This window comes from Anabas testudineus, chromosome 19 (genome assembly GCF_900324465.2).
Source record: "Anabas testudineus chromosome 19, fAnaTes1.2, whole genome shotgun sequence".
NCBI classification, from domain to species: Eukaryota; Metazoa; Chordata; class Actinopteri; order Anabantiformes; family Anabantidae; genus Anabas; species Anabas testudineus.
The window spans coordinates 15,249,782-15,276,738 of NC_046628.1; the positions used below are offsets into that span (position 1 = coordinate 15,249,782).

The 26,957-nt window shown below is 40.0% G+C and overlaps 1 protein-coding gene across 1 annotated transcript; it reads left to right on the top strand.

Annotated features, from left to right (window-relative positions):
- Positions 1-13,874: 13,874 nt before the first annotated feature.
- meox1 (mesenchyme homeobox 1) lies at positions 13,875-22,123 on the top strand. The gene is made up of 3 exons (XM_026350946.1): positions 13,875-15,248; positions 19,177-19,349; positions 21,379-22,123. The coding sequence occupies exons 1-3, from the start codon at positions 14,753-14,755 to the stop codon at positions 21,499-21,501; spliced, it is 792 nt and encodes a 263-aa protein (XP_026206731.1). The 5' UTR covers positions 13,875-14,752; the 3' UTR covers positions 21,502-22,123.
- The last annotated feature ends 4,834 nt before the right edge of the window (positions 22,124-26,957 follow it).

Sequence of the window (26,957 nt, forward strand, 5' to 3'; positions counted from 1 at the left end):
AGAATTGTCAATTGCTTTTCCTTTTTATCTTTTGCTCTTTGCTTTGCTCGAGATTCTTGTTTGGGAAAATGTCCGCGGGTCACTATTCATAGGGTCACTAAAAAGAGCCTTTAATGTTTCTGTTGGCATGAACAAGCATGTTAGCAGGAGTTTGGCAAAACGGCAAGACTGTGCAAATCAGGCTCAACCTATGAATCTACAAACCCCAGGCTACACTGTGCACCTGACCTGCAGGAGTTGGAGAAGAAGTTAGAGTTTAACTACTCATTCTTTCTTTCTTTGACATCCAGCCATCACTCTCTCTCCCTCTGCAGGGAGCAGGAAGGTCACAGTGAAGCCTTTATTCTGGCTCAGGTTTAGCAACATGCAGCTCTGGCCTCCAGAAGAACTCCTTTTCTCTCTGGCACATGTTAAGGCGTTCTATCATCTCTCTCTCCCTTTTACTCTCTCATGCTCTCTCTTCTGCCGTTCTCTCCTGTCAGATCTGTCTTCACAGGGCCTTGTAAAATCACCTGGCAAGAACCACTCAAAACACTGGACAGAACTAATGTCCCCAGTGTCCCACAAACTTTTAGAAACTTTTTTTGTTTCATTAAAATGAAGAGGTCACTGAAAAGAGGTCCACATTTTTGCGCCAAAGGGTCAATGATTACTGAATTAGTTGCAGACTTACAAGACCAGGCAATTTAATATTAATTTATGTAGTTCCAAATTTTTCTGAGAAATGGATATTTGATTTAATTTGCGAAACATGTTGAAGCCATTGTGTCTCGATGGGTGTGCATTTTTTATTTCCTGTTCTTGAACAGGGTTTCAGCTTCACTATGGTTCCTGACAGAAAAATCTGGGTAATTGTTTTCACTCTGTATACTGGCAGGACAGCATGTGAAGACACAAACAGCTGCTTGAGCTGCCGGTGCTTCATGGAAACTGACAATAAATCTGTAATGTAATTTAAAATCTCATTGTAAACTATATATTCAATTTCTCTATTGTCTCAAACTATGTGCACAGATATTATCGGATTTATTCTGCTTGTTAATGTAAACATGTTACCTTTCTTAACCTAAGCACAATATTTTATATGAAGAAGACATTTTTACATCTCAAGACAAAGATTTAATGGATTATAAATTGAATTTGCCCTCTGTTTAAATTAGCATTTAAAAAGCATAAATTTGGGAGTGGATAAATCAATTTGGTTTTAATACTTTATTAAAACATCCCAAAAGTAAAAAAGCAATTTCATTTTTTTTTTACTTCTTTATTATTTTTGGGAATATTTTAAAATCAGATTAAATCGTCTTAAAGTAAGCGCAAGTGTGTAAACAGTAGTGACAGCAATGGAAATAAGGACACGATCATTATACCACTGACAAACTGTTGACAAACCAAAACCAAACTGCTAAAAATCACTGAAAGACAAAGTCACTATAAAATAATAAAATATTCACATATAAACAGTGATTTGTAATTCAATTCAATTAAATTCAGTTTTATTTGTATAGCGCCAATTTACAAAAGAAGTTATCTCAAGGCACTTTACAGTGTAAGGTTTAAGACCTCACAGAAAATATTTATACAAACAATTATAGAGAAAACCCAACATTCCCATTTGAGCAAGGTTTTTGTAAGTTGAGTTAAAACCAGATCCGTAGCAGAATCAAGTTGGAGAAACCAACTGTAGCAGTGAAAGCAAACGCTCTCTGCCACATATCACTGAAACTCCTTAAACAATAGGTAGAGGTCAGTGTTTCTTCAATCTTCAGTCGTGATGAAGCACATGCTTGTGTAAATATATTGTTATTCTTGTCTACTGGCCCTTGAGCTGTCATCAGGTCCAGACAGGCCTTATGTACACTTAGATTTACAGTATACATAGCAAAGTGACTGATTTTTTTTTCCTTTGCTATAGAATTAGCCCTTTGGAGTAGAGTCTGCTAGTGTACTGTTGGAAAAAAGTAAGAGATATGTTGAAGACAGTGTCTGCAATGAGAGATGACTCTTCACAGCATATTATTCACTGAAAATCATGAAATTCCCGAGTGATTTGACTAAATTCTCTCCCAAAATTACAGAAGGGGTGGCTATCTATGTCTTTTTTCCATTTGTATTTGTAAAATCTTTTTTTTATTTTTTTGGGTCTGCCGTGTGTAAAAGGTGAATACGGTTAAGTTTTATGACTGCCATTTGATTGCTGTAATATTTTAGTGTCACATTAATTTATCAATTTGAAATGTGGCAACATTATTTTCAGTTTTATTACACACTACATTAAAATGCTAGCACTGTTCAAAATGTGCAGTGTAATTTAAGAGGCATCACTAGAATTTTTATTGCAGCAATTTAGTGAAAATTTAAAAGCAGATCAGTTACATGTTTTTTTTATTTTGCAAGTTTTTCACCTTTCCACTTTCAAAATGTGCAGTGTTATTTAAGAGACTCACATAATATGTTGTTGAGTTGGATTTTGAATGCCATACTCAGGGGTGATTTTAAAGCAACAAAAACAGTAGAGGTAATCACAGCTAATGTGTTTGGCAGTCAGCGCTGTAGCAAGCCATGTACGCAGCATCACATTTCCTTGGAGTTGTTCGGCAGTTGTCTCTCATTTTGTGGTTGCAAAATATCTGCGTGAAAGCCCCTGAGGGAGCAAACGGTTGGATTAGATACACGAGAGAGCCACCCAGACTTCATCATCGCATTATGCAACACTCAGCGAGCAATGTCTGGTTCAGCTCAATTCAAAGTGAATTTGATGGGAGCCATTTTCTCTCTCCAGGAGGTTTCTTGCATGGAGTGCATGTGGTGGTGGTGGGTTAATTGTGGTTAAAACATGGCCATGGGAAGAAGAACATGGAAAAATCTTTGAAATGATGCGTGTCCATCCGCAGAGGTGGCAAGCAAACTAAACAGGACATCCAAGGACAAGATGACGTCAACCTACGGACATAAACAAAACAAAACAAAATTCAACAACCGTACCGCAGAATGTCTTCTTTCAGTGTTTTATATATATATATATATATATACATTATATAAAAATATATACAATTGTATAATAATCAGTGTTATTGCTAATGAGTGAAGCTTAATAATATTGATTAATCAATATTCTGCCAATCATACTTTGGTTAAATTATCACCATTTAACTAAATCTGTACTGAACTGTAATTCCTTATTTACGTGGGTAGTAATGTTAATTTAATGCATAACACTGGTATCATGATATTGTATATCGGTGATATTTTCAATACTGTAGCTCTAATGCATGTAGGCAGCAATTTTATGCTGAAGCTGGAATTATATTTACTAAAAATATAACCGTACAGACATCCCTGATCACATTCTTTGTATTTTTTTTCTGGGCCTTTCTGTGACTTGGTTTACATTCTGTTGGTTTAACAAAGGGAGATTTAAATGTTAAAGTGCACAGTATTTTCCTCCAAATGTTTTGGGGTTCGTGTTCTCAAGACTGTGGCCTGTGACTGGTTAAATTTAATCTTCATCCTGTTACCAGAACAATCACTGTATGAATCATTAAACATACACTGATGAATGGAGACGTCATCAGACAGTAAGTTGACCGCTGTAAATGTATTTTCAAGACGGCAAAGACATCGGTTTCTGCAAGTTTGGTTGTTCAACAGCTGGTTCAATTGGTTGTATTGACTTCATTACGGTTGGATTGTTTTGTCCACTTAGTGGTGGGGAGTGTGATATGTCCTCTACTCATAAGTCACGTAAAAACAAAGTACTAATTTACTTACTGCTGTAAGTTTGTACAGCAGTGAATGCGTTTTCCCTTATGCACTCGTGCACACATACATTCAAACATTACACAATACTGCAGGATCGGGGCACATGCCTTCATCTTCTTCCACCCTGTCAAATTAACAGTGTGTTCTTAGGAGAGCGAGCGGCAGCAGTGTCGGGACAATGTTGAAGAACTTGATTGAAGGGCTTCCGAGAATTCTCTGGCTTTGTTGTGCTGCTCCCCCAGTGCAGCAGCCGGAGGTAATAGCTTTAGCAGGGGCAGATACACAAAGCTCCAGTGGCCACAAACCGGAGCTGAACAAACTTTACTGTTGACATCTGGAATTTCTTTCCTCCGCTTCCTTTTTATTTTCTTCCTCGTCTTCTTCCCTCCCCCCCCCCCCCCCCCCTTTGGATTGAGAGCTGACTCACAGTCAGGTATAGTACAGTATCCATCATCGTAAAAGCGTCATCTAGTAAATATAGACGTTTGTTTTCTTGTGTATGTTCTGGCACTGCATGTTTTACCACACACAATATCATGCCCTCCACTCACGATATCATAGCTTGACCACACAATGCACAAGAGTAGTTATCATAATGGAAACTGTCACTGCCCATTTATCACGTATCAGAGATACTTTGTGTTTTATCATACCCTTGTATTCTGTGGCTTTAACAGTGCAGACAGTGCATTAACCCAAAAATAACTCTGAAAACCAAAGGTTTCAGCGTGCACACATTACACATACAGTGGATAATGACACTGACAATTTATTACATGCTTTGGGAGCTGAATATGGTGATTATTTCCACTGCAGTGATTGCTTCTAAAATTGAGCACATTAACGCATATCATATTTCGGAACATGATGCTGTACAGTAACTGAGCAACCTGCTATTGTGGGCTGAAGGTTGACTTCAGGCCTTTTTGTCCTATTGAGATCAGTCTCTCATGTTTCCATGTCTCCTTTACTGTATTTTGACAAAACATCTGGTGTGTTTTTCTAAAAAATGGCTGAAATAGTGAATCAATTTAAGCAACCTAAAGGTGCCAAGCTATTTAAAAGATACGATACAGGCATACTCCAAGAAAAGAAAAGGTTTGCTAATAATGTTGCATAATTCCATTTAACTTGACATTATTTTGGACAGAATTTTCACTTAAGTTTGGTTGGAATTGGCTTTAGGCTATTACAGTTTGCAAAGTAGATTTTGTAGACATCTACAACACATTCCCACCCCCCAGCATGACAAGATGATACTTTCCAAGGTGTCGAATACTGAGGCTTTATAAGTCCTTTGGCATGTCATACTGACTAAATTTCAAATGCCAGCTAATCTTACTTTATCATTTTACACCTGGGGAATAATAGCAGCTGCGTGTCAGAACTGTCATCCAGGCTCTGTTACAGTTGTGGAAACATCATGATGTGGTTTAGGCACAAAGACAACTGCGTTAGGGTTAGGTTAGTGCTTCCTAGAATGGTCATTAGGATTACGCACAATGCCTCATACTGGGCTTAAATGTCCCCCCAATGTCTTCTATGGGAAAGTCCTGCGTGAAAGAAAAAAAGAAATGGAAAAGAAGATGGAGCAGTTAGAGGAGCAGGTTAAACAACGTAATTCCCCATCTCCATTTCTACATTTATTCTACTTCAGTAAATTGTGGTTTCTAAACAGTACCCTGTCCCCAGTGGAAACGGATTTCTATCACAGATGCGAACATCTCAGATTGTAACCCCCATACATTTGCTTACATACAGAACCTAGAAGCATGGTTACACCTTTAGCATCAGTTTGAAATCGAAGAGTCATTATCTGACACTGTGGGAATAACAATGGACTAGAATATGAAGCAACATAAAAGTCAAGTTACATTGCTTTTACATTAATACTGCCAATGATTTCAGCATGATATCAAGCATCAGAAAAAATATTTTCATGCATGTGGTTTTCTGTATATCTATTAGCAGATAAGAAGATGTCTTATATAGATATACTTTTGAACTAAATACATTGTTTGAACTGCTTATACTATAAGAGCACTGTGCAAAAATTGAGTCACAGAAATAACTTTTCCTAGTTCAGTAGCTAAAAATGCTCTTACAATGAAAGTTTCCTATTGAGTCATTTAGTTGTCAGCACTGTATTGTTATATAACGACAACAGTATTATTCAAAATGCTGTCAAATCCTTTGTTAAATGGAAGTCCTTTCTTCTAAATTGTTGGCAGTAAGACACTTCTTCTGCACATTACTCCTCGCATTGATATACATAGACAAGTCTTATTGCACATATACTTTACCAGTTTCGTGTTGCTTGCATGCCCATACATCAGTCACATCTAGTAATTTGCACGCATATACAAAACTTCCACCAAGAGCCAAACAGGATGCTGTTGTGCAGACAGGACTCCCCCTTTTTCATCCTCTTCCCTTCCTCCCTGCATCACTCCTTTTACAGGAATCATAGGAGGAGAGATTACTGTAATCACAAATCACAATTTTTCTTTATCACTGCTGGCAAAACTACAGGGAAATGATGTGTGCGGGTCTGTCTGCACGCCTGTTATAGTAATGTTCTCTCCTTTTTTGTATTTATGTCTTGGGATTTGTGACCTGCATGTGGATTCACAAGATTGTTTTGTGTGTGTGGTTGTTCTTACATACATATTGTATATGCATATGTTGTCTTCTTCCCTATCGGTGAGCGACTTCATTCCTCTGCACAGCTAAAACTTTCCACGATAGGGATAAGAACTTGTTCAGTGATTGAGGAAATGTTTGGCCCACAAACTTTGCTCCCTTTTGAGGTGTTTGTTGTCCAAGGCTGATCATGACAACCCTCCAGGGATTGCACTTAGCAGGCCTCTTCAAAGGGTCTTAGCTCCCACAGCAGGAAGTCCAGCCTTGTGCTGCTTGAAAACAAGATGAGGCAGACAGGAAGGAAGGTATTCCATGAACACGCTATAGTGCTACTGTCCACACGGCAACACACACACATACATGCATATCCCATCAGCCCCTCCGGACACCCGCAAATATTGGTATTTCCTTGGACCTCACAGACATTTAGTTTGATTTATCTTGTGATTTGTGCTCCTAAATAGCCAGGGTGATCACCAGCAGCTTGGTGTAGATGGTGCTGGTTTCCTGTATTGCAGCTGTGTGCATGTGAATGGGTACTCTGAAGGTCACCGCAGAGAGCAGCTTTGCCACAATAGCAGCACGCAGGCCCTTCTAAAATAGCCTGATATTTGAATGATATGTACCATCTATCAAATGTGATGGATGGGTGCTGAATGTTTGGAGCGAGTTTGATTTATTTGTCTCTGGCAAAAGTATAAAAGAACATCAGTTGCACAACACTGGAAAAAAGTGAATGTAACTGATTGTCCGTCATGGCAATAACGCTGCATCCTGCTGCTAAGCTGGTTCACACACTTGCCTTTCAAGAAAAAGATTAATAACTAGCTTTTTTGGACTTCTTGACTAAGACAAATAACTATGATTCAAGGTTTTAAAAGCTTCTTTAGTGGGAACATGTATGGAAATTTTAAAACCCACTAATCCAATCACTATCTGAAACAAACTAAAATACCACTGACACTTGGTTCGCAAAGATATTAATTTGCTTTAAATGAGAGAGGGTTCAGGATTGTTCCAGCTGTTCCAGGTGAAAGCCACTAGAGAGCACTCTTCAATTGATTTTCCATAAGTAAAGCATTATCTCACACTGTGGCCCATAGCTGAGTGAGAATGTGGCTGGAACAAAAATCCAATGTAGTTGCCAATGAAATCAGTAGCCTGGCTTCCACTGTCAGACCCAGCTCATATTATACAGTATGTGGTAATACTGTGGCAGCAGGGAAATTAGTTTTTGTGGTGTGGTGTCAGTGAGGTAAAGATTAGCTGTTTTATTGTTGTAACATTATCCAACATGGAAGCTGGAAAACTTAACTATAAGACAAGACAACATGCTTGAGGTCAGTTCACTGAGAGTTGAGAAGTTCCACTTATTCAGTGCAGTACAAGAGAAACAATTTATTCTTAAACCACTACATTTTGGCACTTTGAGCTCACATGATGAGCTCACTCTCAACCGAAGAATTTCACATTTTTGTTTGATTTTGACACTGAAAATCTTTCCATTTAAAATGTTAATACTATCACTTTTTTTATCTAATTTGAGGCAGAGCCATATAAATGCAATTTTATTTGACTTGGCAACCATAGCTCTTGAAGAAGAGAAATTGAATTATCTTAGTGGCGTATTAATTCACACTTTGCACTAACATTTTGTCACTGATATCTCACTAAAACACATAATACTCCTACTTTGTTTCATTTTCACAAATTAAACTTTGTTTCCCTCTGGATCAAGTTGAATGTGAGGTGAGAATCTCAAAAGGAAGTCACTGCTTTTCTTTTCTTTTTTCTTTTTACTTATGTTTTTTGCAAATTCTCTTAGTTTTCAGTCAACTTTGCTAATTTTTTTTTTTACTTCCACACCCTCAACAAAGTCATTTCAAGGATCAAGCAACTGTTTGGAACATATATAGCTGGTCCACTACCTGCCCAACAATAAATGACAGACCAAAGCTCTTGTCTGTGTTGGCAGCTTGATCCCTGGCTCCTCCAGACCTCATGTCAAATGCCCCTTTTCTACCAAACCACTTCAAGGAGTGGTTCAGAGTCGGCTCTTAATTTAAGAACCAGTTCTTTCCACAGGGACCACAACCAGCAGCATAAATGCATTAGTAGTGCATTGTAGTACTTGCTGTTGTGTTGTTGTGACAGCAGAGATATAATCAGACAAACAACTTTGAGAGTCTGCATGTTGAACCAGCACTAGAACCAGTCCAGAACCTGAACTCAGTTGATGTTTGTCAAAATTTCTCCCGGTGGCCTTCATATTTCTGAAGCACACCTCTACTACAAGGATGCCAGAAGCTGTCTATTAAACAATACTGGCGTGGCACTCTGCTGCCTTTTGAATTACAGTCTTTGACTTATCTAATTTTGTATTTACAGCTATCTTCCACTACATTCAAAGGGTTTACGGGATTTCTGTACATAATAAATGTACCACTTCACTTTCATAAAACGTAAGCCATTTCTCTGAAAGCCGCTCTGCTGTAATATCTAAACAGACTGAAGTGGTTTAAAGTAACCAGCCCACCGACATGTTCTTGCTTACATTTATGAAGATTTTTCATCTAAGAAATTCACACAGATATATTGTGGTACTAACTGGCTTTAACCTGTGGAGTATTTTCTTACAGGAAAAATGGTAAACAATTTCATAATACAAGATGATGAGAGGCCAAAGCCTTAGAGAGCTATAATGTTCCCTCACAATAGCAGAACACAGTTGCCAACACTTGATTTCAATCATATGCGATCATGTGTGATTATTAGCACCTGTGGGTGTCCCTGTCCACCTCCTATACACTACTTACTTCCTTACTTACAGACAATACATTTCAATCAGCAGATAGTTTGCAGATTGTTCCTAGCATTGGAATAATATTGGAACAAAAATAGATTTTATGATGGATTGGTCGGTCAGTCAGTCAGACATCCAGAGATTTTATATCAATATTGGAGCCAAGTCTCTGCAACAGAACCATTAGTAAATATGCTGAGAGCTGTACATTTGTGGCCAGGCATTACCTAAGATGAGACATAGTCACATGAGTTGTTACAGTTTGCTTTTGAAAATGTGCATTACTTGATACTGTCTTTAGACTGCCACCAGTTGGTAATTAAATGCCACAAACAAGCTAATTAGCTGGCTCGTCCAGTATGATGGCTGTGGGGTGATGTAATGGTTCCTGTGAACTTATGTTGCTACTTGTCTAGCAAACATCAGCATGTAGAAGAGTTGGTTGAGACCAAAACCGAACTAAAAGGAGAATACTGTACTTGCATTTGCAAATGATAATGTTACTCTTTTGCCTCTAGATGTTTAAACTAACTAAAGTTTTCTTAAGTTATTTGCCATATTTTTTTAATAAGAAGTCTGTTGTTGCTCAATTTCACTTGTGTGTATTTCACTTAACTGTTCTGTGAAGGCAAGAATACAGATTTTACATAAAAACCATAACAGCATTTTTAGAAGAACGTACAGACAAAAGCACTGGCATTATCCTCCTGTTCTGAATAAGTTTAAAATATAGTCTGTCTGTCAGAACAGGATTCCATTGCTTAGCCAGCATCGCGATTGGCTTTAGGTATTTCAGTTGGCAAACTGAAGACTCAAAACCACCCCATTCATGAAAGACAGACTGTGCAGAAAATATATGTTTCACTAAAGCTTAGGAACATTACACAGGTCATTGCACAACCTATTTGCAAATTGTACATAATAGCTATGCATTTATAATAATACTGTACATGCCAGAACTGCAATTACATCATAGCATCAAAATACGGCTTTGTGTTCAAGGCTCATAACATGATTTTATTCAGTGTGGAAGTTTTCAGTAACATGTCACACATTGTAATGACAGAAACTGCTTTTCACTGTTCCTTATGGTACTTACTGTTGTTGTAAGTGTAATTTATACTTTTAATGAAGTACATTTCCTACTAACTTTCAAATAATACCAGACCCTTGAATGCTGTTGTTCCACAGAAGCTGATTATGTGCTGAGATGTGGGTGTTGGCTGTATCAGCAAGAGTGAAAGAAACCAGTAGTCATGTTTATTGGCTCCTATCACTGTGTCAGCTGGGCAGCAGATAGTATCTCAGTTGCTCAGACAGTGGTGGTGTAAACTGACCAGATATGAGCCTGGATGATTTATCTGATATTTGAAAGTATTTTGGGGGTTATGTTTCATTGAGTTAAATAAGCTTGTTTTTCCCACCCTCTTTTACCATGCCTCTTTCTCACACTCATCCCCCGCTCGTCCTCAGCACAGTAGCAGAGATAAGAGGCTCCAGTGAGACCCAGGTGAACGTGGGGTCACGTTGGGTCATGCTGTCAGACATGAGAGACTGATGGAGGGCTCTAATCCTGCCAGTGTCACAAAGATGGATCAAATGAAAACACACACACACACACACACACACACACATGCATGCACACATTTATATAACAATTTGCAACTTTATGTTGCTGTTATGCAAACATCCCAAAGAGAAGCAATTTTCACCAATACTGTGTTCATGCATAAAAGCTTATGCTCTCTTATTCTTCTTCACTCTATTTCATACTCCCACTTTCTCTCATGCACTAGCGCACTCACACACACACACAAACACACACACACACCGCTAGGCTAGACTGACAGAAACAGGTTGTCGGCAGGGTGAGGGTAGATTTGACTCATGCCCAGCTCATTTATCTGCAAACCGTGATGTGTATGGCCAAGATACTCCTGAGTTTCTCACAGTCATATATTGCTAGAACAGTACTGTAACATGTTGAACAGATCCAGCTCATCATACACATTAAATTACAAATCACTGTTTCTTAAAAAATAAGCCTGATATTATTATTGCATATATACATTGGAAACTGCTTTCAGAATTGTATTAATCTACATTTGGTGCTATAGCGAATATTTGTGGCAGCAGAGCCGTGTTAGTTTGATACTAAACCGCAGTGTGTGTGTGTGTGTGTGTGTGTGTGTGTGTGTGTGTGTGTACACATGGTGATGAAGCATGTGTCATTCAGTGCAACAGGACCTGAGCCAGTTGTTTGGACAACGGTTGTGTTTTATGGAGAAGAATTATTATTCTGGACACAGACAACACATAAAAAATTATATCAGTGGCCACACATTAAGTTAAACTTAGAGAACTTAGATTTGCAAATGTGCAGTTTTGCATAATAATGAACGATCTTGCAGAAACTTCTGCAAGAATAGAGGACTGGAGAATTCAAAACATAGATGACCTATACATTTTATGAATGCACATCAGCACCGTCAGCTAACAGACAGATCACACTGCCCTTTTTAATGAACACAATGTAACACAACGTAAAGCTGTGCACAAAGGCAATGGACAATCTCTTATGACAATAAATGTCAGTTTTCTGGGTTATGGTGTAAAATCTGTTTATGGAGCTTCCTGTGAGTGCAGACTCCACCTCCAGAGATGTGGGATTTGAGGGAGGTGCAGAAAGATGTTTTTTCACACACATTTTCTTAGAAAAATCAGTCTTAGGAAGACAGTAGTTATAGCAACACATGACATACACTAAATACAAAGGAGTGGTTCCCTGAAGTTTGATATATACTGGTACTGGACTGGAAAATGTAGTAATATTTAGTTTAGTACTGAGGAGGACACACAAATATGTATATTTTTATTTTGACAATTAAAAAACTCATATTTTTATGTATTGGGATGCTGACAGAGCAGGTATAAAAAATAATACTCAAAATTAATAAATAGAATTTTTAGCCAATGCATACAACTCAGCATGTACGAGCAATAAGGAGGGAGAGCGAGTCCGGAATCCATGTGTTTCAAAGACCATCGCTAACTTTAGTTGGTGGTAAACTGTCTTACCTGTGAGCGGGGGAGTTTTTTTTAAATCATTTTAATCAACCAAGTATTTAATAATAAGTAAAATTGGAAATGTTTATAAGAACTGTGAGAAATTTAACCATGGTTAACCCTGACACTCGTAACCTTTTCATCCTAATTGCTGGAATTTTTCTTTCTGGCGTCATCTTGCTTACAGTTGTCCTACTAGCTACATTAGTTTATCAGTAAGCCCTGAGAGTAGTGACTACATCACTAAATTTCTAGAAAGGTATATGGATTCCTGTTTGTGCCACTTTTCTTTTTTTTTTTTTTTAGGTGTGATTGAATTTTTTATTTTAATAACATCAAACACTTGTTCTCATATTCACAGAAGTGCACACCTTCAATCACACCTTCTATCACTTTCTTTGAGTCATATGGACACTGACGCATATTTTCACAGCACTCACTCTAATTTATACTGACACACAGATGGCCCCAGCTCTGACCACAAATGTAGTGTAACCCTTGCTCCCTGCGGTGCGGCCAGGGCTCAGACTGCCAGTAAAAGCAAGGGATGCTTCATGGCTCAACAATTCGCTTGGTAAATGGAAAGGGTTTGGTGTGTGACCTCAAACACGCTCCTCTCTGTCTCTTTTTCTCTGACTTTCTCTTTGTCCACTTCTAGTTTTGTTGCCTTTCTTGTAATCCGATATTTTACTTTTCTAATCTTACTTTTCCTCTTTTGGGTAATGGACATTCAGATCATCTGTATAGAATTTGCTGTCTTTGTGCACTTTCTTTTTCTGTTAAGGAATTTGTAGCAATGAAAAGCAGTGTCTTCAAAAGAGGGTCAGAATATATTGGTCATATGTGGAGAAATGGCCATTTTAACTTTTTAGCCCATTTCTTAGTCAGCTTTTTCCTAGCTCACAGTCTTTAACTCCAAAACTTACCTCCTATCTTTTGTTTCCTCTCAGTGGAGGTGTGATCCACCTTTTCTCTTGTCTGACATATCTGGAATAAAATGAGGACACACAGGGCTGAAAGCTCAACCTCAGCTCACAAAAATGAGCAGAATGAAAAAACCTGTATTTCAGTAACGTGTGGTTCAGTGGGTTTATTGGGTAACAGAGATGCTGAAATCGAATCCAAAATTTGGTTTAGCCAAAAAAAAGGTTTTAATGGCATTAGAGACATGACTTCATGGGGAAGTGGCTTCGGCCGTGAGTAGTGTGCAGAGATTAAAAATCAGTGATCAGAAAATTGAATAATGACATCGTAGCTTGATCCAGATGTGGTTCATCTGCACGTGATGGCTGTCACACACAATTGCTACTGCTGCTTTATATCTCAGATGTAGTAAGTAAGACGAGCTCCACAAATGCACGGAACATGCACAGGAAAAAAAATAGCACACATCTTTGAGTCTCAGTGTTTGCAAAGAGAAAATATGAGCTTGTATTTTTGAAATGTGGCTCTGAAATTTCATACTGTGTTTCGCTAAAGTGAGAAAACCTCAAGAGGTGTGCATAACCAATAACAAAAGCAGTCCTTCTATCACCTCAAAGTTAAGCTAAGTCCAGCCAGGTGGATGTGGGTGTGTAGCATTAATGTGCACACACACTCATAAAAATAGGAAGAAAAAAATACTTTTTAGATTGCATAGGACAGGCAGGGATCAGGGGTCCAGTGGGAAACGGTTAGGGTTAACTTTCCTCAAAAGGGTGTCAAAAAAGGAACTAAATTGGGTGTCAGAATGTGCTAAGGAGCTGACATCAGTCAGGGTCTCCAGCTCCCATGTGGGTGGGTGCTCACTTTATATTTTACAGACAATGTCCCTTTAAAAAGCCCCGCGTCTGGAAAGCCCATTAGATGTGCATATAAAATTTCCCCCGTGATTAATAGTTGATGAGGAAGGGTTGGTTGGAGGGTACTACCAACATGTGGCCGGCAGGCTCCTCCTCTGCAATCTCACATTACAGTCCATAAACTTGCCACTCTTTCCCACCTATACGTTTAAAAAGGAGGAGGGCTCACTTGTCAAGAATGCTTTAGAAGAGTTGTGAAAACAGCCAGCCCGAGAAGGGGAGTCATGCAGTTGCGGATGCAGCTCTCCTGCCGAGCCACAAACCAGCCAGATCAGTCAGGGAGAGAGGGTGTGTGAGTGCAAGACAGAGGGAAAGTGTGTGAGAGAGTGTGTGCACAACAGAGGCTCCAAAGGACGTCACATACACTCCCAGAGAGAGAGGGAAACACGCTGTCACAGGAAGGCGTCTATCCTCACACGTTCTGGACTGTGGAAGAGTCAACAGCCTCTGAGAGAAGTGCTTATTCCAGCAGTGGATGCAGTGAAACGATGATGTGCATTTAGTCGGCCGAATTGGATGTTTCTCAAAAGTGACAAAGAGACAGATTTACGGTTCTTTCTAAAGTTACTTTCTAAGGGGGCGAAAAGACTTGTAATAAGACATTTTTCAAGAGTGTGTGAAGTGCTTTTACATCACCATGGATCAGCCAGCCAGCAGCTGCATGCGGAGCGCCCACCCCAGCAGTCCTATCTGGGGCTGCATGAGGAACCCTCACTCAGGGGTCCCTGGAGGCAGTCTGCAGTCACCCTACCAGCAGGCCCCTTTTGCCCTCCACCAGAAGCCTGAGTTCCTAGCCTACACAGACTTCTCCAGCTCCTGCCTGGTGCCGACTGCGCCGCACCCAGCCTACCCCCGTGACGACAGACTGTACCAAGAGAGCCAGTACCAAAGAGCTGACTGGCAGTTCAACGCCTGTGAGACACGTGTTAGGGCATCTGAGGCCTGCCTGCCTGTTGTTGCCCCTGCAGTAGTAGGTGGAGGCGGGAGTGGAGGGCCTGAGTTGGACAGTGTAAGTGCAGAGAGACTGCCAGGGTCTGTGCCTGGGTGCCTGGATGGAGAATACTCACCCCAGAGCGTGGCGTCCGCTGACTCGGACAAGAAGAGCTCCAGTAAGAGGAAGAGAGATGTCACAGGTGAGTCAGGGTTTGCTGGGATAGGGGGGAGTCAGCTGGGGTGTTTGTGTTTACAAGAAAAAGTAGGCAATCAAAAAACCCATCAAAAGAACTTAGAATAAGAAAAAGTAATGAAATTTGAGAGCATTAAACATTTTAGTCGATATTTATTTTCTACTGTGCACAAGTGTAGGAGAGCAGTGTAACAAACTTTCTAAAATTACTTGGATTAAATTTGAAAAAATTATATTCCCACAATTTCCAAACATAAACAGACACAGGTGCAAACAAAAAAAACTGCAGCCATTGTTGCTCCAATAAAATCTCAAAAAATAGTGAGTATGCCAGGGTTAAGCATTTCTTCCTTCCCTAGTATCAAAGCTGACTCGGACAAAATTTCTCTCACCAAATTGGCACTCTCACCACATTGTTATGTGAAAGGTGAGTAGGTGACAAGACTTTTGTGTTTAAGACACACGCTTTAAGTAGCAGTTGCATCCTCTTATTGTTCAAGTGCTTCCAAAGGGCTGGAGTGATTAATGTGGCATTTGAATGTTTCATTGCGATGTTGTATCCGTTGGAAATAGACCATTGTTTTACAATAGTGTGGTCACATTCAAGACACTGGGTAAAAAATGAAATCAGACTTGTACGGGGAAATGTTTTTAAAGGCATCACAGGTGCTGCAGAGTGTATTCATTATTAGGATTAGAGTTTCGTAAAAGTAGTTTATAAACTTGGAGTTTTTGAAAAAAAGAAACCATTTAAAAATATTCATTCAATTTAGTTAAAGTTAAATAACTATAAATATTATATTTCACATCATGCTTCCAGAGTATTTTTCCACAAAATATTAGCTCATATGTCTTTACATATTCAAAAATACAATAAGAACATTGTTGTTAACATTATGCAGTTTATTCCCATGTATTTCACATTTTGCTAAGAAGGAAAAGTAAATGATACCCGACAGGTTTAATGTCTGAAATTTCTATTTATCTTTTTAAAACGTGAGCTTATTTAGTTTATCTTCACAAAGATGATGTTACATGATGAGAGAGAGGTTCACAATAAATACTAATAAATATGTTACTCCTATTTTGGAGAAATTCATGTTGTAAAACTTTATAAGGACTAAAAGCATTTTTAACTATTTTTTAAATGGGATTCAGTTGTACAGACAGACGGGTGCAGTATTTACAAATCTTATTGTTGACTTTTATCCACTTCGAGTGCTACACGGGTTTACTTCACAACCATCACAACAGTCCAGGTGTTGTCATCTAACTTACAGAGGAAGTCAAGTTTCTCCACACTAAACAAACTAATCGTGCTCTGATTATTTGAAAAAAACTACATCACCAATGTCTGCAACAGATATGAGTCTAATTGAAGAGGAGAAGAGGGGGGAGTAAAGTCGCCACCCCCCCATTACCTTATTGTAACCTCCACTCACTACACTGAAAACATGCCAGACCACGTCTGGTAAAATCACTCTGCCTGCGAGCCCACGTTTTACATTCTTATCCATTGACATTTTCCTGTCGTTAAGCCGTAATACAATCTCCCACTGAGTGCATGCAGCATGTCTGACCGCTGCATCAGTTCTAGGTTCCAGAAAAGAGACGTTCAGTCTTGCGTTGACTAGCTGGTAGAAGAGCATATATTAGGAAAATGTCCTGAAGGCATTCACATTACATACAGAGTGAGTATAGAGTCTGTGTGCTTGTGTCTGTGTGTATATGTACCGATATGGAAATGTGGTGCACTCAGTGATGTTTCCAAAAGCCTGAACTCATATCTGATATGTCAACTTCAAATAAAAGTTTGGCCAACATTTATTTATACAGTATATAATAGGCCTGTTGATAAAACATTATAGTTCTAGCAACTAAACATAGTCCTGACTTTTTTTCTGACATTACTGCTTTCAATAATTATTTCCTACACTTACTGCCCCTTTATTAGCAGTATATAAATACTTAATAAGTGACACCCCATAATATATGTGCGAGTTCTTAAGAAGCGTAAACATTTATTAACATTCTACACACGTCTACAAATCCTTACCAGGTCGATTTCAAGTTAAACTTTCGAGTTAAACTTGTGACAATTCATTATGTAAAAGTAAGTCTGCATTTATTCACATTAAGTTAACTCTTATTAGTAATTTTCCGTGTTTACAAAGTGACAAAGTGTTATTCTGTGTTGTAAGCCATCTTTTATTTACTGCTAAATACGTCCCCCACTGTCACACAAATGATGTGATCAAGCAGATGTGTAATTTTCTGCTGGAGTTTGTGCTTTAAAACAACTGCTCCTTTACAACGGCTTTAATTCAGCCCTGATTAAGACAAACTGCTTTTGCACCATCCACCCAAAAAAGCACCAAATGCTGTTTGTCTTTAGGAGCCTGCTGAGTGTAGAAGCCTTCTGCCTGTGAGTTTACGGCCTCTGGCTGTGCAGGATATTTATTGGGGGCCTGTTTAGTGAGAGCCAGTATGTGCCCTGCCAGGTGTTCAGTCTAACTAAGCCTGCTTGACACAGCTCCAGAACAGACCTGACCAGGCCGAGCAGTCCTGGAACAGTCAGGGTAGCGCGTCATTACTGATATTTAAACAACAATAAGAAGCCTTTTCAGCATGACACATGGGCTGTCCAGAGCACACATCAGCCATTTGCACACATTAAGCAGATATGCACAAATTACACACACATGCACACGTGTCCTCCTGGTCTGCCCAGTCACATCTGGATCAGGTACCGCAGTCCATTTCGCATTCTGGCCTGGTGTTCTGGCGAGCACCAAGCAAAACTTCTCACTTTGACAAATTAGAGCCATTTTCTGGAGATTACATCAGCTGCTAGTGTTGCTACCAAGGCACAATTATTACCCAAACTCATTCTCTTTAAAACACAAGAACGGTTTTACTGCGAATTAAATCAGATGGCTTTAATTTAGATTCGACCTGGTTCAGTAATTGAAGTTTATAATTCTACCATTTCCTGGGATATAATAATAATAATCTTAGCAATAAACTGTACTAATCATCTCTTATGTAATGTGTAATGTTGAATAATCAATGTTAAAACAGTTTAATAGTGAAACTGACGTGGTCTAATTCAGATCACATTTACTCGTTGACCCTGCTACATTCAGAAGTAACTCCAGCTTTTTTTCTGATGTATTTATTGTCACAGAGAGATGAGTTAATGTGAATCTCCTTTAAGTGCTCCGGAGGGAAATCTTCTGACACTCGCACACACCCATGTAGCACTCGGACCTGGGCACATCCGCACCTTTGTTCTTTTGTTAGAGGCTTTAACGATGTTCCGCTGCATTCCTCTTCTAACTCGGTCCCTCTGTGGCCGACTTGGTGGCCCCTGCCCTGTGTTAGTATGTTCTCACACGCAACATGAGTGAGCAAACAAATGTGCAAATTTGCACTCGTATGTGAAAACGCATAAAGGCAGAGTGCAGGCAAAAAATACAAATGCATGTTCGCGTTGTGACTGCTCACATATTGCAGGTAAACAGGACTCGTAAGCTCAGATCAGGGTGGTCGAGTTTTTAAAGTGCTGGTTTTGGTGTTTACTATACGAGGGGCCTCTCATTAAAAAGTCTTTTGGAGTTGTGGTTTGTTGGGCCGAAAGGTCTTTAACCTTTTCTTTATAGTCAAATGGAGGCTAGTCACAAAATTAACTGGGAGCTAATTCAAATCAGATTAAGCCTGAATAATGTGAAAATAAAGGTTTTAAAGGTCAAAAACTATGATCTCGGTTGAAGGAAAATGGGATGAAGCTTTGAAATAGTTATTCTCCCCTATTCTCCCGTATTATTAGAATATTTTCATATTGCAGCACTAACCTTGAGGAAAAATACTTAAATGGGATATATAGACAAATGTGGATGCACCTCACCCTGTATGAAATGCATTTCTCTCTCCAGATATCCAAGACTCTAGTTTTAAGGTGGACTCCAGCTGCAAAGCTCGGAAAGAACGCACAGCGTTCACCAAGGAGCAGCTGAGGGAGCTCGAAGCAGAGTTCACCCATCATAACTACCTGACCAGGCTCCGTCGCTACGAGATAGCCGTCAACCTGGACCTCACAGAGAGACAGGTACGACCACGCTTTGAGCTTTTCATCAGTATTTCTGGTGCTTCTATATCAAAGCAGATCTGCCTTTTAAGTAGATGTTATATTTAATCCATAATATTGTCAATTCACCACCAAAAACCTTATCTAGTAGAAACATATGTTACAAGAAACATCAAATATTTTTTTTCTTACTACTGCCATACATTTCGAGCGGCAAACCGACAATGAAAAATGTTGTTCAAGGAAGATGAAATCATGTTGATTAACATAAGTGGACTGGATTTTAATATAAAACCAAAGTAGAATAAAATCAATACAAGCAACTTAATCAATCCTTCTTAGGGTGGGCAGTATTATACACGTCTCTTCTTTTACTATGCAGTAATAATGGGGCATAAACATAGTTGCATTTATTAAAATGAGTAGTTATTTCCAGAATATTTTTCATCCTGTGGTTGCAGCTTTAATGAGTGGGCGGCAGCTCCAAACTTGATGAAATCGGACGAACATGTGTCGATGCTGCTGGATAAAAACCCTGGTCTGTCTGTCAGGCCCAATGTCCCAGCTTCTCCTAATGAGGCCATGGTGCCACAGTGACCACACATACAGCCGTCTGCTGCTAAATCTATTTTACAGACCTGTGAATCACACACACACACACACACACACACGGACTCACAGCCAGGTTCCATCTTCACTCAACGCTCCCACTGCAACTCGCCAGAGTTTTCCAACTCATCCTACATGCTTTGGCACTTTGCCGTTCTTTCAATCAGTCACGATGAGCAGAAGGACTTGGAGACGATGAGGCTACAGTATGTGGGATCAGATTCATGAGTCCCAGTGCTGCCGAAGGGGCGGGCAGGGAGTGCGCTAAGTGGGATGTGCAGGGGTCAACCAAAGCTTCCTTGACCTGAGAAATTCTACTCAAACTTCAGACCGATTGGATGGCCACAGGAAGAATTCGCCTTATAGAGTGAATTTAGACACTATAATAAGCTTGAAACTTAGTGTGATTAGATTTTGACACAATACAACAAGTTTAAATGAGCTTTATTGTTCTATATTCATCCAAATATCAACAGATACCATTGACAGACCCAACCCAATAACAGATACACGCTACCGAAAATCTATATGGATATTTTATGAGTTTACAAATTATTTTATACCCCAGTGCTCAGTAGAAGTAAGTGACGAGCTCAGTCCTCAAATAATCAAGGTGATAAATTACTGAGAAAACTACAGAATAGTAACCTCACACTTTAGGACCACAGAAATTACATGTCAAATTACTATCAGTTTAAAGAACATTCATATCACTGTCTGTTATATGAACGGTGGGTCTGTGTATAACTTACACACACCAGGCTACGTTTGACATAATGAATATCATACTTATTAGCGTATTTGGACTGCCTTGTCTGCGTGTTATAAACGGCAGTCTGTACATTTTAAAAGTTTATAAAATCTTGAGCGGACGCCTATAATCACAATTTGTACCACACATTTTTCTTCTCCCTTTAATTTTCTCGACTCTGTAGAAGTGTGTGTTTTCATTGCTATTCTTGGCCGAGCAGTTAAAGCGTGATATCATTCTCATTTCAGAACAGTGAAAAGACGCAGATGAGCATGAACCACACTGCAAGTAAACTTACATCCTGCGTAGGCTGACATCCTGCTAGTTGACTCCTTTGACCCACTCTCTATACGATTCTGTGTGCCTGCATTTGGTGGATGTTTTTTAGCCAGAACTGAGCTCTTTGCACTAACGATTCATGCTCCTTGCAAGGCCAACGCAAGCCATGCCAGTTTATATTCAGCGCTGGGAGATTTAAGGGGGATTATTAGTCTGTTTTTTGCTGAGCATGTTGTAAAATAGCCTCGGTGATCCTGTTACATACCATGAAAAAAAATACATTGTGCACTGCAGAGCCCTGAGTGTAATCTAGTATAGCTAGATATAGCATGCAGAGTATTTATTTTTAGTACTATGTGTTGCATTAATTAGCTGGTTAATTTCTGACGCGCTTCTCTCTTCTTCCTCTAGGTGAAAGTTTGGTTCCAGAACAGGAGGATGAAGTGGAAGAGAGTGAAAGGAGGACAGTCTGCTTCACCCAACGACCTGGAAAATGACGACATAGACTCCGCTGCCTCGCCGAGCTCTGAATGATCGAGGGCGTTTTTGAAAAGGAGGTGCCAATGACCTGATGACGCGGAGGGACTGGGGTAAACTGGACAGCAGTGCAGCCCAACATAACCACTGCTCATCTCTTTGGAAAGCTCAAATAATTCTAGACTCTTTATTCCCAGGAAGAAATCACTGAGCATCTCCTGTGCTGTTTTCTGTTGTAAATACTTGATTTATGTCCATAACGAACTGCATTTTGATACACTATTGATAAATACTGTCTTTAGAGGCCACCTCTTGTTGCAGAGAAAATACTTACAGTCATTGTAGATCAGTGACAAAGTCCAAACAGCAGCTGTAAGGCCTGCGATGACATATCAGACCGTGATGTGATTGTGTTTGAGTGCATCCCCTTTGGTTTTAATCATGGCCTCTGACGCTCGACTACAACCACCTGGGAAAATTCAGACTGCACAAGTGTTGCCAAGCCATAAGTGCCTCGGAATCAGATGTTGTTTTTTTTTGTTTTTTTGTCTGTTTCTTTTTCCTAGAATATAGTTTTTCTGTCAAGCAATTTTTTTCCTATTCGTTTTTATACATTTTGAATGTTATTGATAAAACACAGATGTTGCCTTTTTCTGCAAATAGAATAAATCATCTGCTGCAAAATGGGGAAAATATCTTGATAATTTCTTTCACCTGTTAACAACTGACTTATGGTCGGACTGTAGATAGATGTGTTTTCCTGGCTGATGGTTTTATCACGTGTAGACCGACATTTCGGTCATTATCTTACAATAATTGTGAAGACAAAATGATAACCAAGGAGCACTTTGCCTTCATTTGCTTTTGATGTTTGCCACTGACATCAAAGGTAATAAATCCTGTGTGTGTGTGTTTGCACATGTTCCTTTAAGCATGCAAAGGTACTTTAGTTGGTTCCAGGAATATGTTGCCTATAACTCAGATTTTTAGTGTTTTCTTCTTATTGATGGTTATTTTGCCTGGTGGGAAAGCAACATCATTTGGAGGCGTGATGAATAACATAAAGTTTGCACTGGGATAATGTGAAAATGGTTGCTTGTAGCAACAAACCTACAAATTATTGCCTTTCCTCAGTTCTCTCAGATTACTGCAGCGTCTTTCAGCTCATTGTTTTGGTTTGACTACTTGCAACTTTAATGTTTTTAGTTTCAGTCATACTCTCATCAACACTGTTTCCAGCAACAGACACAACAGTTTTTCCAGAACATCTTTCCATTTTTACCATTTTTTTCACTGCTTGATTTCTATGGCATCTGTCCTCTACATGTTTAGAAGGAGAATTATCTATTTAGGTGTTTTAATGCGGATGGTGGTCCTTGTAGAAATGACATGAAACATCTGCAAGTTTGTGCTAGTGCAGTAAATATTGTTCTTATATTTGTCAAGTTTTCAGAAACACAACTCCTACTGAAAGCTAAAGTGTTCGCTAACACATTCACAACTTGTTTCACTATTCCCAAGTGGCAAAACTCCTCCTGTTAGCCTCCACAACAGTCTCTCTCCTGACGGAAAATGACACCAGCAGGACAGATATGCTGGTTGCTACTTACAGGACGGGGAAATAAATTGTTCTCCTCCAAGAACAAATCAGCTAATAGGAGCATGATGTCAGACTGAATAATGAAGTGAAGTGAAATGGCAGCTCATTCCGTTAATTTGCCTGCAAGTATTTATGCTCATGTGCAAACCAGTGTGCATGCATCTCATGTGCTTCAGTTACACTGTCCTTCGTCGCACACTTGAGTGAAATCCTCTTTTATGGGTGTTGTCGTTACAAAATCTTACCAGGAGGGGTTATGATGCCGTCATGGGTGGTCTTTGAGAGGCCATGAAACTGAACGAGCTTCATATAAAATCCCTTCTGATGGTGGAAAAATTATCTTGAATAATATCTAGCTAAGAAGTCGGATATCCCTAAGGTCAGAGCGGAACCTCATCAACACCCAGCGCTGTCTATAGCGCTATAATCCTGACTGTTTTCATTGTGCAAAGTGGGCTCTTGTAGGCTCTGATTGCTGAATTGACCTGACAAGCGAGAGCTATAAGTAGACATGAGTGTGTGTGTGTGTGTTCGAGTAGGAACATTCATTTTTGCACACCATCACCATCACTGTCATTCCAGCCAGCTCACAAAGGGCCATTAACCTGACAAGGTGGAGTCAAGCTCCAAAAGCTAAAACATTTGGCCCCTGCACACTATTTTTAACGGAAGCATCTGGATGGGGCCAATTTGATCTCAACCTGAGTGGAACCTAGACAAACCCACGCACAGGGCCCCCAGGACCAAAGTAAAAAAAAAAAATAAGAGAAGACGAAAGAAAAAAGCTTGTTGGCTGACCACTTGCGTATGATGGAAAAGGGAAATAATAGGTGGGTATGGGTGAAAAGACGGCTTCTCAAGTACAGGATGTTGTTGTAGCAGGTAGCCAGTCATCCAATTTCCTGCTTCCCAAAGAAAACAAGAGCTTGAGCATAGGAGTCCCCAGTCTTACAATGGTGGGCCTATGCTCAGACTCCAGCCAACCAAACAAAGCCTTTTGAGGTTACTGCCCTTTCTGCTGGTCTACAGGGACTGGAGCTGCAGGGAGGGTGGGATGCTTGTTCCACACACACACAGAGTCGGGGTCAAGTGTTACTGTACGTCTGACCTCTCCGGGCCACTGCTGCAGCTGCTGGGGGTGGAATAACTCCAAGTCAGTGCTGTGCCCTCGCTCAGCCTCTATTAGGGTCTATTATTGTATTAGTGGTAATAGTAGTCAAAATAAACCATGTCCAATTGTAATGATAGTATTAATATCAGCAGTGTAAACTAATGAAACTGGAATGTTGTTCTTTCACCATAGAGGGTCCTTTTAAAAGCACAGGGGTGGCCAAATTTATGGATTAGATTTAATTTGGTGGTATTGTGAATGTGGGATGTGAAGCTTCCAAAAACACCAGAGAAGGAATCAAATGAGGTTTCCGTTTCACTTATCTGTAGGAAAGCTGTTCATCTGGGGAGTTAAACATATTTTCTTACCTCGCCAATAGTCTTGAACAGCGTGTACTGTTTTTATTGATTTAGTATAAATTGGTACCTTGTCGCAGTTCAGGCAAACATATTTCTAAGAATATCGCTCTTCGTCGTATCTGAGTTGACAGTTGCACAGAATTTAAGACTGTGGCAGCCCCCGAAAATAAATATGGATGCAGTCCCAGCAATATCTCCTCCGCTGTGATTATAAAAGCAGATTCAGCTGCAGGAAACATTCTTGAAATAACTCCTCTTCTTTGAATACAACCTTCTCTGTGGGCAAAGAGCAATAAGAAAACATTTGTCAAAGTATGAAGCAGGCGATGACTTCACCCTCAGCACTCAACAGGAATATTCTTAAAATAAGCTTTCACCATGAGGAAGGTATTGCCACTAAAAGCAGAGATTAGCAGAGAATCCAGCCAAAGGCTCTCAAGTTAGACCACGTCACCAGCACGATGCTAAAAATGTTGCATGTGTGGACAGATCAACAGCTGCACTACACCGTTTCCATTAAAACATTTCCAGTTATGAATCATTCAGTTGGACGTAACAGTTTTATTTAAAAATGTGGTAAACCCACAGTTAACTTCAAATTACTCAAACGTACATGTGCAGTAGTGACCACCGTGCTCCGTATACAGGTAGCTACTGCAGTGAACCGTGATTCATTTCACTGTTATATAGCTGTAATGATACATGAACCTCAGTCATCGAGGCTAAAAAGATTAGTGTGCACGTATGTATGTAATAATTTCCACCCATATACTTGGTTTGGATTCTTATGTTGCTCGATTTTAATGTATTTTACTTTTATAAGTTTATTTGCTAGTCTTAAGTTTTAGTTTGCATGTTTCTGGTTTTTAATGGAAACAACTATCAAAGCTATTGTTTCGGTTTTGTTTTGTTTAAACGTGACAGGAAAGAAAACTGATGACGTTCAGCAAATATCATCAGCTCCGCTTGATCCTGTCAGGTCTGAAGTTGTCCACCGTCACCTGCTCTACACGGGAAAAGGTTTTTATTTTGAAAACCTAGAGTTTGGCTCCAGCAGCTCCTGGCGGGAAAGACCTTGATGGATCGCCGGTGGTGTGAAGGTCAGCTCTACAAGAGGTGAGCGCAGAAATTAAAGCATGTCCTTCCCCAACTGGGCCCTGCACTCTGCTCCACGAGCTCCATCTGCACACTGTTATTGTGCTCTGAGACGGCAGCTCGCTGGTCACATCAAAGCCTCTTTGGAGATAGTTAAGAAAACATCATAATGGGATAATGTTGAAGGGAAGTGTGTCAGAAGGAGCAAGGGGAGGGTTCTGTGTGTGACTATTGGAATGTAATGCACGTAGATTTACACTGAAACGTATAGTAGAGATAAAATTTCAGGTCTAGGCTGATTAAATGTTGCCTGATTGTTTTTGACAGGCGTCCAACGTGACCTTGGAACTAATCGACATAAAAGTCAGCAGTCTTTAGTCTCTGCCTCTTGTTAATTCTCATCTTTTTAATTCTGACAGCAGGACTCTGTCCCAGACATGTCTGTCTCACCTTGCCGGGGCTGCAAACCGCTGCAGTGCACTGGGTTTTGTCAAATGAAATGGACCCATGAGAAACTTAACGTAACAAGACTGTTGTCCTCTCTTCCTGCTCTGCCCTCCTCCTCTGTCATCCTTCATCCAGTTGTGGACACACATCCTTACTTTCTTTTCATCCTTATTGTTATTTTAGGCCACCTGCAAATCTATTTCTTCATTTTAGCCTCTCTCTGTTGTGTTTGTGTGTTTTTTCAGCCTCACACACATGCGAGGCAGAAACCACCAAACGGCAAGAAAGGGAGGAGGAAATATGCAGTGTCTTCCGCACATCCTCCCAAGACGGCCGTTGTGTTGAAGCAGGCATACGAGGAGCATGAGTTTGAGTGTGTGAGCTGGCGTGTCGGTCTGTGTACCTGTGGTTAAGTGAACAAGCCTGGCGAGCAGGCCCGTGTGTACTCAGTCGGATGTAGTCAGCAGTGGACGCTCGTTCAGCCTGCCTGTGCTCATCTTTCCCCCAAACCTCTTGTCTCCGGTGATTAGCGACTCCTGCAGGAGTTATAAATCTTCAATTTCCATTGCACCATCAGTCAAGATGGGCCAAAGTTGAGGGGCTGCACAACATTAAATTATCTGAGACTTCCTGTAAAGGCTTCTTTGGATGTTGTGTCTTAAGCGAAGTGGATACCAGAGCCTCAGGCCATGGGACTCTGGTGGACGGCTCCCCCTGGTTGGCACTTCTGACCTGCTCTGTCGTGCTTGGTGTGCAGCCAGGATATCTAGCAACAGTTTGACTCTGCAAATCATCACACAGAGGACCACTCAATCATACTGGTTTCTGAGCAAAGTGAACATAGAAGGCCTTGTTCACCAGAAAGCACACAGCGAGCAGACACAGCATGAAAGCTTGAAAG

Coding starts and splice junctions, on each gene's coding strand:
- meox1 (XM_026350946.1), top strand. CDS start 14,753: ATGGATCAGCCAGCCAGCAGCTGCATGCGGAGCGCCCACCCCAGCAGT. Junction 15,249..19,176: donor GAGGAAGAGAGATGTCACAG/GTGAGTCAGGGT, acceptor TTCTCTCTCCAG/ATATCCAAGACTCTAGTTTT. Junction 19,350..21,378: donor TGGACCTCACAGAGAGACAG/GTACGACCACGC, acceptor TTCTTCCTCTAG/GTGAAAGTTTGGTTCCAGAA.